The sequence below is a fragment of the Myotis nattereri genome (assembly GCF_964212035.1).
Source record: "Myotis nattereri genome assembly, chromosome: 2".
NCBI lineage: Eukaryota > Metazoa > Chordata > Mammalia > Chiroptera > Vespertilionidae > Myotis > Myotis nattereri.
In genome coordinates this window covers 90173058-90187188 of record NC_138076.1, presented here as the reverse complement: position 1 = coordinate 90187188, position 14131 = coordinate 90173058, and the positions used below count along the sequence as shown (strand labels likewise).

General features: G+C 41.3%; 1 protein-coding gene across 3 annotated transcripts in view; it reads right to left on the bottom strand.

Moving 5' to 3' along the window:
- Nucleotides 1–14131, bottom strand: part of RNASEH2B (ribonuclease H2 subunit B) — a 93526-nt gene that overhangs the window by 21626 nt on the left and 57769 nt on the right. For 2 of the 3 annotated variants that reach the window (XM_081082809.1, XM_081082810.1), the window contains 3 exons: nt 11402–11444; nt 5948–6028; nt 2298–2708 (listed from right to left, as the gene is read on the bottom strand). In XM_081082809.1, the coding sequence (XP_080938935.1) occupies nt 2592–2708; nt 5948–6028; nt 11402–11444 (241 nt within the window). In that variant the 3' untranslated portion in view covers nt 2298–2591. Of the gene's footprint in view, nt 1–2297; nt 2709–5947; nt 6029–11401; nt 11445–14131 lie in introns of those variants that run through there. The other variant, XM_081082811.1, reaches the window with a different exon arrangement.

Here is a 14131-nt window from a genome sequence, read left to right as displayed (position 1 = left end):
GGGACCTATTGGGCCAGGCCAGCTGGGGGGATGGGTCGTGGGTGGTTGGCTGGCCCTACCCTTGATTGGGGCAGGAGGCCGATCAGGGGTGGGGCCGTCCAGGGAATGGGGCCTCAGACATCTGGGAGAGGGGCCACAGTTGGTTGGCTGGCTAGCTCTGCCTCCAACCAAGGGTGGGGCTGGCCAGGGGAGGGGCCACTGTCAGCCAGGGGAGGGGCTGTGGGTGGTTAGCCAGCCAGCTCCGCCCCCTGGTCGAATTTCTGGTTGAACTCCCGGTCGAGGGGGCAATTTTCATATTAGCCTTTTACTATATAGGATGTAACACTTACCACAAAATAGCCAGTTAGTAGATCTAATTAAAAAAATATTCAATTATAGCAACAAAAATACCCAGAAAAAAAAGTATCTGCAACCTATATAAAGATGAAGAACCATATGTTATTAGTGAAAGATATGATTAGGATTTTAGTAAATACAGAGAAATACTATATTCCTGAATGAGAACACTGATTAATAAAGATGTCTGTTTTTCCCCCAAATTTTATGGGTTTAACAAAAATATCAATAAAAATCCCATTGAAACTCTTAGAATCCTACAGAACTAGTGGAAAAATAAGCAGGTGAGGAAATAAAATTAGAGCTTTGCTCACAGCATACTTAAATATAAATTCTCTAGATGATTTAAATAATTAAATATAAAACAAAAATAACTGTTAAAAAAGTAGAAGTAATGACTAGTACATTTTCCTGTAAAGAGAAACATCTAAGTATAATATTTTACAATACTTTTAGAGTCAACTAGAAAAGTACTGACACTCCAATTTAACACAGGGATAAACAGATAATTCTCTTTATAAGATGACAAATGATCAGTAAATGAAAAAACGTTCAATATCTTTACTAATCAGGAAAATGTGAATTAAAACTACAATAAAATGACTATTCCTCACTCATTTGCAAAGACAATATTTAAAGCTAACAAGGTGGCATTGAATAAAATAAGAACTCTCATCTTATTAAACTTTAATAAGATGAGAGTTCTTATCTCATCTATAAACTTTCTGTGAAATATATTCCCACAAATATATATTTGCAAAACTTAGTTACAAACCAGTAAGCCCACATCCAAAAATCCATTCTAAGGAAACAATAAAAGATGTGGACAATTATTTTCATACTAGAGGCCTAGTGCATGAAATTCGTGCAGGAAGGGGGTGTGTCCCTCAGCCCAGCCTAGACCCTCTCACAATCTGGAACCCCTCAGGGTATGTCTGACTGCCGGTTTAGGCCCAATCCCTCTCACAAAATCGCTCACCTGCCTGCCTACCTGATCACCCCTAACCCCTCTGCCTGCCTGATCATCCTAACCACTCCCCTGCCTGCCTGATCGCCCCTAACCACCTCTGCCTGCCTGATAGCCCCTAATCACTCTGCCTGCCTGATCACCCCCAAGCACTTTGCCTGCCTGCCTGATCACCCCTAACCACTCCTCTGCCTGCCTGATCACCCCTAATCACTCTGCCTGACTGCCTGATCACCCCCAAGCACCCTGCCTGCCTGCCTGATCGCCACTAACCCCTCTGCCTGATCACCCCTAACCACTCCTCTGCCTGCCTGACCGCCCCTGCCTCTGCCTGTCTGCCTGATCGCTTCTAACTGCCTCTGCCTGCCCGATTACCCCTAATCGCCTCTGTCTGCCTGCCTGATTGACCCTAACTGCTCTCTCTTGCCAGCCTGATTGCCCCTAACCGCCTCTGTCCCCACCACCGTGGCTTTGTCCAGAAGGACATCCGGAAGACATCCAGTCTAATTAGCATATTACCCTTTTATTAGTATGGATAATCTGATTCTTTAAATAGTGAACAGTTGAAAATAATCTAAATATTCAAAATAGGGTCATAGTTATTAAATAATCAAATATCCAAATAATTAAAAATTACTGTAATTAAAAGAGCATGTTAATAGCCCAGATAAATGCTCAGAAAATGTCAAGGAAAAAAAAGGTTATAAAATTATAATTCCTTTAAAAATTTATTTGCATCATATTATCTCTAGGTTATGAAAACTTGGAAGACTACAATTTTTGTTTTATACTTTTTTCTATTTTCTACAAAGAACATGTTTTCATTAGAAAACAGAAAATGCCATTTTTCAAAGCCAAAAACTAAAGGCTTTTAAAAAGTAGTTTTACAGATAGTTTTGCTATCAGATAGCTATTTCTTCTCAGTATACTGAAAACCGTATTGCTATAGCTACCATTTGGCAAAGTTGCATAAAATAACAGGCACACACTCAAATATTGTCACATGTCAGTTTATTGGGGAAATTGAGATGCTAGAGGTGGACTCTAGTCACTTGATTACTTTTCAGTATGTCAAAAAAGACTCCACAATTACTTTTTCATATTTTGTTCAGGAACATAAAATTCAAATACAAAGAAATGTTCAAGTGAATCTAAAAACTGCTCTTTTATTTTATTTCAAAGGATGGTGATTAAGGGTCAGGAAGTACAGTGACATGGAGGAAGGACAAAAGTGGAACTGTAAAAGATAAAACATTTTTGCTGGATTTCATTTTTCATTTTCAAAGTTTCAAATCTTTCCAACTTTTTTTTTATTTTTTGCACCAAAAAAGGAATCAATACTTTTCATTCCAGTCTTGTCAACTTTAGCCAACGCCTTTTGAGCTGCAGTCATTTTGCTATTTTTCTGTTTATGAAAATAAGAGAGAAAAACTGTTTCAAATGCAACATTTATAAATCACACATGCAAATCAAACCAGACCATGCATGTCTCAAGGTTCATTAAGGGAGGTAAGCATTTGCTAACATGCTCCATAAGGGAGTGTTGATTTTTAAAAAGTTCTGATTTCAATTCAGAATTCAAACCTAAGAGACAAAATATGTTAAAAGAGGCAGGAGATAAACTGCTGCCTTCTCTGAGGTGGAATGTCACAACCAATGGTTTACTATAGGGGAATAATTCTGGAGGGTGCATTAAGTACAATAACACAAACAATGGAACTGACACAGGCAGCAATTACCAGAGGAAGGAATTACAGCCCTATATTACTACATGATGAATAATTCACATCAATTTGCCATCTGATTTTATTCAGAGGCTCTAGGGAAACCAAGAACATATATGGTGATAGAAGGAGACTTGACTTGGGGTGGTAAGCACACAGTACAATATACAAATGATGTACTGTAGAACTGTATATAATTCCCTAAAGCTATATAATTTGATTAATCAATGTCACCCCAATAAATTCAAAATAAAATAAATTTAAAAACATGTTACTATATTCAAAAGATAACCAGCTAGCTGGCCCATTTTTTCCCTCTAAAAATAAAATACTTTCCAAAAAGCTGACTGCAAATATCTCTGCCTTGTAAATTGCTCTCTCTTCCTGGTCACTATTTTTTTGTTTAGTTTTGTTTTCTTTTTTGCCATGTCCTAGTAGAAGGTAAATAGCAGCTGATTTTATTTTGATGCATCACAACTTGTTCAACAGAAGCATAAATGGGAATCAGCAAAGAAAAAAATCAGCTGCCTCTCTGGGAACTATGAGACAAAGTTGTTGCCAAAGTATCTTTTAGGACACAATACATGATCCCTGAAATTTTGCTTCTTACGTTCTGTCACTTATAATTTAGTAGGGTTAGTGAAAAGTGACAGTCTCTGAGATAAGTCATCCCTGCATTTAACTGACATCCTGTTATCTCACTGGTGCTATGCCCTAGAGCAGCGGTTGCCAACCTTTGGGACCTCACGGACCACCCACGGGTTGGCACCTGCTGCCCTAGAGGATACAAGGGACAGTTAAAAGGGTGGGGCAGAAATACTTCTCACCAAGAAACTCAAAAATATCCCTGCTCACAGAAACCATGGAGATAGCCAGGTATTTAGCCATATCTCAAATTGGATTATCCCCTGATATCACATGCCCAGATAAATTATATGTAAAGAATAAAATTTATTTAAAAACTTTAAATTATGCCGAAACCGGTTTGGCTCAGTGGATAGAGCATCGGCTTGCAGACTGAAAGGTCCCAGGTTCGATTCCGGTCAAGGGCATGTACCTGGGTTGCAGGCATATCCCCAGTGGGAGATATGCAGGAGGCAGCTGATCGATGTTTCTCTCTCATCGATGTTTCTAACTCTCTCTCTCCTTTCCTCTCTGTAAAAAATCAATAAAATATATATATAAAAAAACAAAACAAAAAAAAAAAACCTTTAAATTATAAGTGGAGTAAATGTGAAAATCTAAGTGGAAGTTAACTCCATTTTGGGATAGGCAAGGTCTTTCTAAGCATAAAAATAACGAGAAAATCATAAAGAAGAGCAATTTCTATATTCAATCCTGAGAAAAACTTAAAACTATTTAAAAATGAAAAGGCTAAACACAAATTTGAAAATTCTTTGTACTTTCCTTATATGTCATGAAAAGTATGAATAGCCTTAATTTAGAACAGGCTCTTACAAATTAACAAGGAAAACATTACTATCCTAATATAAAAACAGGCATAAATGCAAATGGCCAAGAACTTTCTAGTTAAAGAAATGTAGCTTAACTACACAGGCAAACATTTTCAAGAATAAAAATAATACTCAGTGTTGTCAAGAATGGAAGATGAATACTCATCAGGAATAATGGTTAGGAATACAAATTTCTACTACATGTTTGGAAAGCATTTTATATATATCAATAATTATGGAAGGAGCTCATATTTTCTAAGCTCTTACTCTTAATTCTAAATTGTGTCTAATGAAATAATCAGATGGAGACTACAAATCAGAATGTGTATCACTTCATAAAAACAAAAAATTAAGTTAATTATGTGTTCAAAAATAGGGGAATGAATGCATAAACTATATTTCATATGGTAAAATAACACACGAGTGAATATGATAAAAAATTAATAAATTTTCAGAGCATGCTTAATAACAAGTAAACATTCTCACAATATAGTGATAAATGAAAAGGCAGAACCCAAAACTATATATCAATGCCAATTTAAAAACCTATATAAATTTATAATGCATGTATAAGATAAAACAGTAAGAAATGTTATAAAAGTATTTGTCTAGGTCAGTGGTCGGCAAACTCAGTCAACAGAGCCAAATATCAACAGTACAACGATTGAAATTTCTTTTGAGAGCCAAATTGTTTAAACTTAACTATATAGGTAGGTACATTATTATTAACTTAATTAGGGTACTCCTAAGGCTTAGGAAGAGCCACACTCAAGGAGCCAAAGAGCCGCATGTGGCTCGCGAGCCGCAGTTTGCCAACCACTGGCCTAGGTGATGATTAAATGGTGGACTTACTACCAATTTTTGTCATCATCATTGCTGGGACGCTTCTGGACAGTAGAGTTGAAAAAACATTATCTGTGGCAGCACCCCTCCCTCCCCCCACCCTACCCCTCTGAATACATGAAAAGATTAGGCACACTTTTGCCAAGTACATTGAGCCTTTCTTAGATTCCTAAAGGCTTCCTTGCTAGACATTTTCATTGTCATTCATAATTGTGAATTGATGTTTAAGTCACCGAAATAAATTTAAGTCACAAGTTAATAATTCTTCATGGTTAAGATTGTAAAATCAGCCCTAGCCAGTTTGGCTTAGTGGATAGAACGTTGGCCTGCGGGCTGAAGGGTCTTGGGTTTGATTCTGGTCAAGGGCATGTATGTTGGTTCTGGTTGGGGCATCTGCCTGAGGCAACCAATCAATTGTCTCTCTCACATGATGTTTCTCTCTCTCTGTCTCTCCCCATCCCTTTCACACTCTCTAAAAAATCAATGGAAAACATCCTCGGGTGAAGATTAACAAAAAACAAAAGAATTGTAAAATCATAATAGCATGCAATTGTTCCCAGATGTCCACATGCAGCATCACTCACTGAGTCTAAGTGTATGCCACTATGTCTGGACACACATACCTTTTCTGTCTTCATATCTTTGGTATTAAACTTAGTGTAATCTTCTTTTGCTTCTACAGGCTCATCTGATAACTTTACCTTCTGCAAACATTAGAGCAGTGAAATGGTGTAAAACGTTCCCTTGGCATATCAATCCTTTTAAAAAGAACCAATGCGCAATCTGGACCCACACTAAGGCCAAATGAAGCAGGTGACCCTGCAAATGGCTTTTTTCTTTAACAAGCTCCTTTACATTTTGATTATCTAGAGAACTAAGCCACACAGCCCTTCTGAGGAATAGTTTTGGTGATGGGGGATATAAGTAGGAAAATCCTAGCCCCAGCCTCTCGGGGTATTAATCACATACTTTGCATGCACCAGGGACAGAGACTGCTGAATTCCAGGACAGTTTAAGGGGGTGAATGCAGGCACAAAAGCAAAGACTGAAATTTCCTTTGAGGTCCTCAGCCAGAATCTCCACTTCATTCACCTCCTGGGCTGGCATAATGTCCATTCAGAAACAGCACTTATTATCATCTTTATATAGTTTCATGTTGTTACCTCCTTTCAATTCAATAATCTCATTTTATCACATAAGAACAACTTCAAAAAGCAAGCAGCCAGAGGAAGAAGGAAACACAGAGATGTTAAACAAGTAACTTAAGGCCACCTAGCAGAGGACTTAGGGTGAGATCTCAATTTTTGTACAAGTGCTCTTTCCATTAGGCACAATCCAACTAAGTTGACCTTTACTTCGTGTTTTCCCTTTTCACATTAGCATTTTGCACCAATGAGTGTGGGAATCTTGTCAATAGCTAAACTTAGCCTTAATATTCACATTATAGAGGAATCATGCCACATCCTATCTAATAAAAGGGTATATGCAAATTAACCACCACTCCATCACTCCGTCACAAAGATGGCGGCAGCCACAGAGCTGGAGCGAGCAGGAGGCTTGGGGTACCCCTGGCGATGGAGGAAGCCAAACTTCCCACCTGCCATGGCTGGACCTGGGCTCCGCTCAAGGCTACAAAGTTTCAATTATAGAAGATAAATAAATGCCAGATACCTGCCGAAAAAAAAAAAAAAGAAAAAAAGGACAGGCAGGGAGCTTGGGTCGCCGGGGGGCGTGGCCAGCCTGAAAACGGCCCTCAGCCCCTCACCCAGGCACCCCAGCGGGACCACCCCCACCCTGAAGGGGCTGTGGCCAGCATGAAAACAGCCCTAGGCCCTCACCCAGGCTGGCCACACTGCCATGGGGTGAGGTTCCCCACCGGAGGGCTTGACCAGCCTGAAAACAGCCATCAGCCCCTCATCCAGGCTGGCCAGGCACCCCAGTGGGACCCCACCCTGATCCGGGACATCGTTCAGGGCAAACCAGCTGGCTCCCACCTGTGCACCAGGCCTCTATCCTATATAATAAAAGGGTATTATGCAAATTGACCCTAACAGCAGAACGACTGGGAATGACTGGTCACTATGACACACACTGACCACCAGGGGGCAGATGCTCAATGCAGGAGCTGCCCCCTGGTGGTCAGTGCGCTCCCACAGGGGGAGCTCTGCTCAGCCACAAGCCAGGCTGACGGCTGCCAGTACAGCGGTGGAGGCGGGAGCCTCTCCTGCCTCCTCAACAGCGCTAAGGATGTCTGACTGCAGCTTAGGCCTGCTCCTCGCTGGCAAGTGGACATCCCCCGAGGGCTCCCGGGCTGCCAGAGGGATGTCTGACTGCCAGCTTAGGCCCAACTCCCTGGGGAGCAGGCCTAAGCCAGCAGGTGGACATCCCCTGAGGGGTCCCAGGCTGCGAGAGGGCACAGGTTGGGCTGAGGGACCCCCCGAATGCACAAAATTTTGTGCACCAGGCCTCTAGTTTATTATATAAGGGGCAGACAACAGGGCTGATAAGTTTTTAGCATGGAGTATTGAGTACACAGAGATCCCAACTTAGAATTTTACAGATCTTCAGTTATAGGGTGAAGAAAAAAAATAATAAAATAAAGACAAGGAAAAAAAATAATTTTACAGATCTTCAAACTCTTTGTGGACACCAGGTTGAAAAGACCCAATATGGATCTACCCTAGGAAATACATATTTGTTCCCAGCTTCACTCTTCGCACCCCAGCTTTTGCTAAATACATAACTGGGAGGGCGTTAAAAGATGCCACAGCACATGTATATCAGGGGATAAAACAACATCCTTGAAATTCTTCACTGAAACAAACAGAGGGGCATCTGGGAATATGTCACATAATGGGGAAAACCTTCTCTTGGCCACACAGTAACCTCTAGCAAATGAAATCTTCAAAAGAAAAAGACTAGTTTATCATATATGAACTATGTACCAGCAAAGTGAATGTAAGTGATCAAGCAACTTTCTTAAGAATACATGGTTCTACTAAAATTAAGACGTGTTTAGGTGATGCACATTTTTACTAGGAAAGTATCTTCAACTGGGAGAGTAGAACGCATAGGTGATGATGAAGGCTATAATAATTTCACAATGAAAAAACTTAAGATTCTGAGGATGTTTGCTTTTCTCCTATGCCAAAATGTTCTAATGCAGATGATGTCATAAACATATGGGCTTATTTGCTTTTCACTGATAAGTCAAATAAAAATGGCAAGAGATGAAGACGACAGATGTTTCTTATAAGTATTAAACATATAAAAAGATGACTGACTTGTTTAGGTACTTTAACAGCTCACTATCGTACAAGACACAAGTTATAAGTACTTATAAAAAAGGAAAATGATGGTGGTAGTCTCTGCACATAACTAGGTTTCATGTTATTCCCAGCACACTGTTGAATATATTGAAAAACCAAACAAGCCCATAATTGTTATATTGACTTATTATTTTGTTGTTGTTGTTATTTAAAAGACTGGAGTTGAGTAGTTGCAACAGAGATCATTTGCTTCATGAAGTCTAAAATACTAACTGGCCTCTTGATTTGGGGGACTGTTTCCGAAGGAAAAAAAAGTGACTCAGAAAGATGTATACACACTAGTAACAAAGGGTCTGACTAAATGGGTACAGTTCTGGAAAGAAAAGAGCAAAGGGCAGAGGACCACCAGAATTAATGCTAGGATGGATTGGTCTTATCATTCTTACAGATGATTTGCAAGAAGAAACTGAGAAACATCTCCAAATCCACTGATTGCATTAGGCTCTGCTAGCTGACAGTGTTATTTTAAAAGATGGGAGAGGATGAGGGTTGGAAGCTGTTTCAACATAGGCACACATATGATAGTAAGAAAGTAATGCAAAACATGGCTCCATGCTATCGATTTACAACATAGACACAGATACCTATGAGCCATTAGAATGAATTTTCTGAAAACAATATACTAAATTACGTAAAAATCAATCAAATCCTAGACAGGAGAGCTAGCAGAAGACATTGTCCTATGCTTGTTTAAAATGTGGTACTTCACCCAATGCAGTTTGCACTGTGCACACTGGAGCCCCAGGAAGACCCAATAGAACCGGAGACCTCAAAAAGCAGCTAAAATAATCCAGGAGGCAAGGCTGAAATTTAAGAGAAGCAGGATGCCAAGACCTAAACAGGGATTGGCAAACTACTGTCCATGCCAAATCCAGCTGGCCACCTGCTTTCATTAATGAAGTTTTTCTGGAACACAGCGCACTGGTTCATTCATGAATTGTTTGTGGCTGTCTTTGCACTTTTAACAGCAGAGTTGAGTAGCTGCGACAGAGATCATCTGCTTCACAAAGCCTAAAATACTAACTGGCCTTTACAGAATAAGTTTGCTGACCCCTCACCTAAATCATAAGTAAAGAAGTCACAAACAACTTACATTTTGGAAATTAAAATAAGAAATCAGAAAACTGGATCCAAGAAGAATAAACTTATGAAACACATCACCCAGAATCAAAGGCTAAAAGCTTCAAGGATCGGTTTAGAGCCATTCATAAATAATCTCTTAGTTACCAAGGAAGATGGATATTTGGGAGAAAGATATATGCTTCGTTTTTGGAGAGAGAGAAATAAGAAAGACACCAACACACCTATCCTCTCAATTAGACAATTATGTCTCTGTCCCCAGTGCCATTGTCAGAGACAGGGGACCACTGGACTGGAAGAAGTGTGTTTTGACTTCTGCCCAGTGCTATTCCCCCAGAGAGTGAAAGAGAAACCTCCTTTGATAATCAGCTGAAAATGGCCTACAGACGCACTGTAAATTTCCCATCCTTTCTAAAAATCAAAGTAATAAATGTTTTTAGAGCTACCACCACCTCCAAACAGGACATGATACAAAAAAGTCCCAAGAATGTTGCCACCTTGAAGGCAGGGAAAAAGGAAAGTTGTTCAACATCCACAATATGTCCACTTTACATTCTAAGGCATTTGCTATTTTGCTGGCAAGAGAATGGCCCCACTGATAGGCTGGCATGTGTGTCTATTTCTCTGTCTCGGAGGTCAGGCTGGACTGGATGCCACAGTGTGCCACCAGGTGTGGTGTGTGACTGACTTCTCTACTCTCCAATCTGGAGACAAACACAGCTGCAGTCCATGGTGCAGAGGAGCTATGGGTGGCAGTTTGAGAACATCTGAAAAAGGAAAAGGCTTTCCACTAACAGATAAATATTATACATAAATTTTGTTGATCACTTCAAGTACAGGAAAAAAAGTATGGTCATCCTTTCTCAAAGGAGTCTTTGTGTTACAGAAATCATACTCTGTGCACCTTTGTATCAGTAACAACTAGACTTAGGAAAATTTTAGTATTCCTGGTGATTAATAAAGACAATTACAGGATCTGGCTAAGAATATTTAATTATAATTATACTAGAGGCCGGTGCATGAAATTTGTGCACTTGGGGGGGGGGTGGTCCCTCAGCCTGGCCTGCACCCTCTCACAGTCCGAGAGCCCTTGGGGATGTCCGACTGATGGCTTAGGCTGTGGGGAGTGGGCCTAAGCCGGCAGTCAGACATCCTTAGTGCTACCGCGGAGGCGGGAGATCAGACATCCTTAGCACTGCTGCAGAGGCAGGAGAGGCTCCCGCGACGGCTGCTGTGCTCGCCAGCGTGAGCCTGGCTTCTGGCTGAGCAGTGCTCCCCCTGTGGGAGTGCACTGACCACCAGGGGGCAGCTCCTGCACTGAGCATCTGCCCACTGGTGGTCAGTGCACATCATAGCGACTGGTTGTTCCACTGTTTCATCGATTTGCATATTAGCCTTTTATTATATAGGATATCTACTCTATTTTTATATAGGTACCTGGTTAACCAACTCTTATTTGGGTTTTGACAGTACTTTATTATTCAGGTAAAATCTACAAAAAATAAAAAAATTGATGGTGAGCCCAGTACAATCTTTATTCCACATAACATCACTCCATGCAAGATGGATTTAGAATGTTTTAAAATATACTACAGCAAACTAAATGTATATGGTAAAAGTGTAACATTTTTCCACGTTCCCCAAGATATCTTAGTCACAGCTTCTTACCTTTGATGGAGGTTTTGGCAATGAAGTGGAATCTTCTGGAAGCCTATGGAGTGAAAAATAAGATTTTTAGTCTTGGTTTTTCCTAGACAAGCAAACAGAAAAGCTGGGCCAATTTAAGATTCCGTAAGTCTTCTTTCTTCTGACAGCTTCAGCTCTATATACTTTAATGTACAATCATTTCAGTGTAAAGAATGAAATTTGTCTAAATGAATAAATCTTCACCCTAGCTGGTTTGGCCCAGTGAATAGAGCATTGGCCTGCAGACTGAAGGGTCCCGGGTTCGATTCTGGTCAAGGGCAAGTATTGGTTGCAGGCTCCTCCCCGGCCCGAGCTCTAGTCAAGGCACATGCGGGAAGCAATCGATGTGCTTCTCTCACATTGATATTTTTCTCTGTCTTTCCCTCTCTCTTCCACTCTCTAAAAATCAATAGAAAAATATCCTTGGGTGAATAATAAATAAATAATAATAATAATAAATAATAATAATAATAATAAATAATAATAATAAATAATAAATAAAAAATAATAAATAAATAAATAAATAAATAATCAATTACAAAATTTAAATCAATCAATCAATCAATAAATCTTCATTTCACTAATTCCTTGTATGGGAATTGTCTGAACTAAAAAATAAAATTAGAACTCATTTGTTGAAATCAAATTGCTTTTCTTTAGCCTCTACAAATTTGCATTTTTGGCATTATAGTATTTCTTCTTCATAAATAATGAATCTAGCACATATTTAAAAGTTAAAATTATATTAACTGCTGACAAAAAGCCACACAAAATTTACTTTTTTTTCCACCAGAGAAAAGTTTAATTGACATATCTTTCTCCCCAAATCTTTAACCTAAGCTTAAAAATTTTAGTAGAAAGAAAGGAATGTGAAATATAATGGAGTACAAAGACATAAGGTATCTAACTAGATAAGGAGCAACTAAGTAATCCAGGGAAATATTAAACAGAAGGATATGGTTATCAATTTAAAGGAGGCTTTCAACACATTTTAACTACCACAAAAAACAATTTCTGCTAGTTGTTTTTTAAAGGAGGACCTATGCAATTTGCTAAAAACATCAACTAAAATCTATTAAAAAGTCATTTTATCTTCATGTATGAGAGGAAAATGTAATTATAGGGATGAGAAAGTACATTAACTTATCACACACATAAAATCGGAAAAAGTTACCTAAATCTAGAAAAAAAAAATTTTTTTAAGGTAAAGTCTTATATTATATTAGAAGACCAGTGCACAAAATTTGGGCACGGGGGCAGGAGGGGGACGAAGTGGTCCCTTGAGTCTGGTCTGCACCCCTCACAATCCAGGACCCCTCAGGGGATGTCCGACGGCTGGTTTAGGCCCGGCAGTCGGACATCACTCTCGCAATCCAGGACCGCTGGCTCCTAACCGCTGGCCTGCCTGCTTGATTGTCCCTAACCCCTCTGCTTGCCTGCCTGATCGCCCCTAACCACTTGCTTGCCTGCCTGATTGCCCCTAACCACTCGCCTGCCTGTCTGATCGCCCCTAACCACTTGCCTGCCTGCCTCATCACCCTTAACCGTGCCTCTGCCTCGGCCCCTGCCACCATGGCTTTGTCAGGAAGGTCGTCCAGAATGATGTCCGGAAGGTTGTTCGGCTGTCCGGTCTAATTAGTATAGTATGCTTTCATTATTATAGAAAGGAACACAAATGAGGTTATTCTTAAACCCTTCTGTCCTTAAAGACACAAGACTCTATTTTTTCCTTTTTTGGATTCCAAGTGCTGGGTGTAATAAAGTTACTCAGTGAACATCTTCTTTTTTAGTTCAGACAATTCCAATTTCAGTATCTACACTAATAAAAGAGAAACACGGTAATTGGCATACGACCGCTACCCTTCCCATTGGCTAATCAGCGAGATATGCAAATTAACTGTCAGCCAAGATGGCGGCCGGCAGCCAGGCAGCTGAGAACAGGAGGCTTGGTTGCCCCAGCGATGGAGGAAGCCAAGGTTCCCCGTCTGCAGCTGCGGGGCCCTGAGCTCCTGAAGCAACAACTCCAAAAGATACAATGTTTCAATTATAGAACCTAAAATACGCCGGTTAATTTGCATATTCAGGTTCCAAGCAGAGCGAAGCCAAACAGCCCTGAAGCGGCAGGGCAGAGAGGCCTCAGGGACCCGGGATCAGCGGAGCCCACAGGCCTCCCTCCCGGGATCAGCGGAGCTGCGAGGCCTCCGGCCCCCGGATCAGCGGAGCTGAGAGGCCTCAGGACCCTGGGATCAGCGAAGCCGAGAGGCCTTCCTGCCCGGGATCAGCAGAGCCAAGAGGCCTCCCAGCCCCGGGATCAGAGGAGCCGAGAGGCCTCCCGGCCCTGGGATCAGCGGAGCCGAGAGGCCTCCCGGCCCTGGGATCAGCGGAGCCAAGAGGCGTCCTGGCCCCTGGATCAGTGGAGCAGCAAGGCCTCCCAGCACCGGGATCAGTGTGACAGGGGGCAGCGACCAAACCCCTGATCACGCTGCGGGCTCTGGGTGTAACAGGGTGCGGAGCCCCAACCCCCTGATGGGCCCTGCTCTGTGAGTGACAGGGAGTGGCGCCACAACCTCCCCATCGACCCTGCCTTGAGTGTGACAGGGGGCGGTGCCCCAACCCCCCAATCGGCCCTACCCTGAGCGTGACTGAGGGTGGCATCACAACCTCCCGATCCGCCCTGCTCTGTGCATGACAGGGGGCGGTGCCCCAACCTCC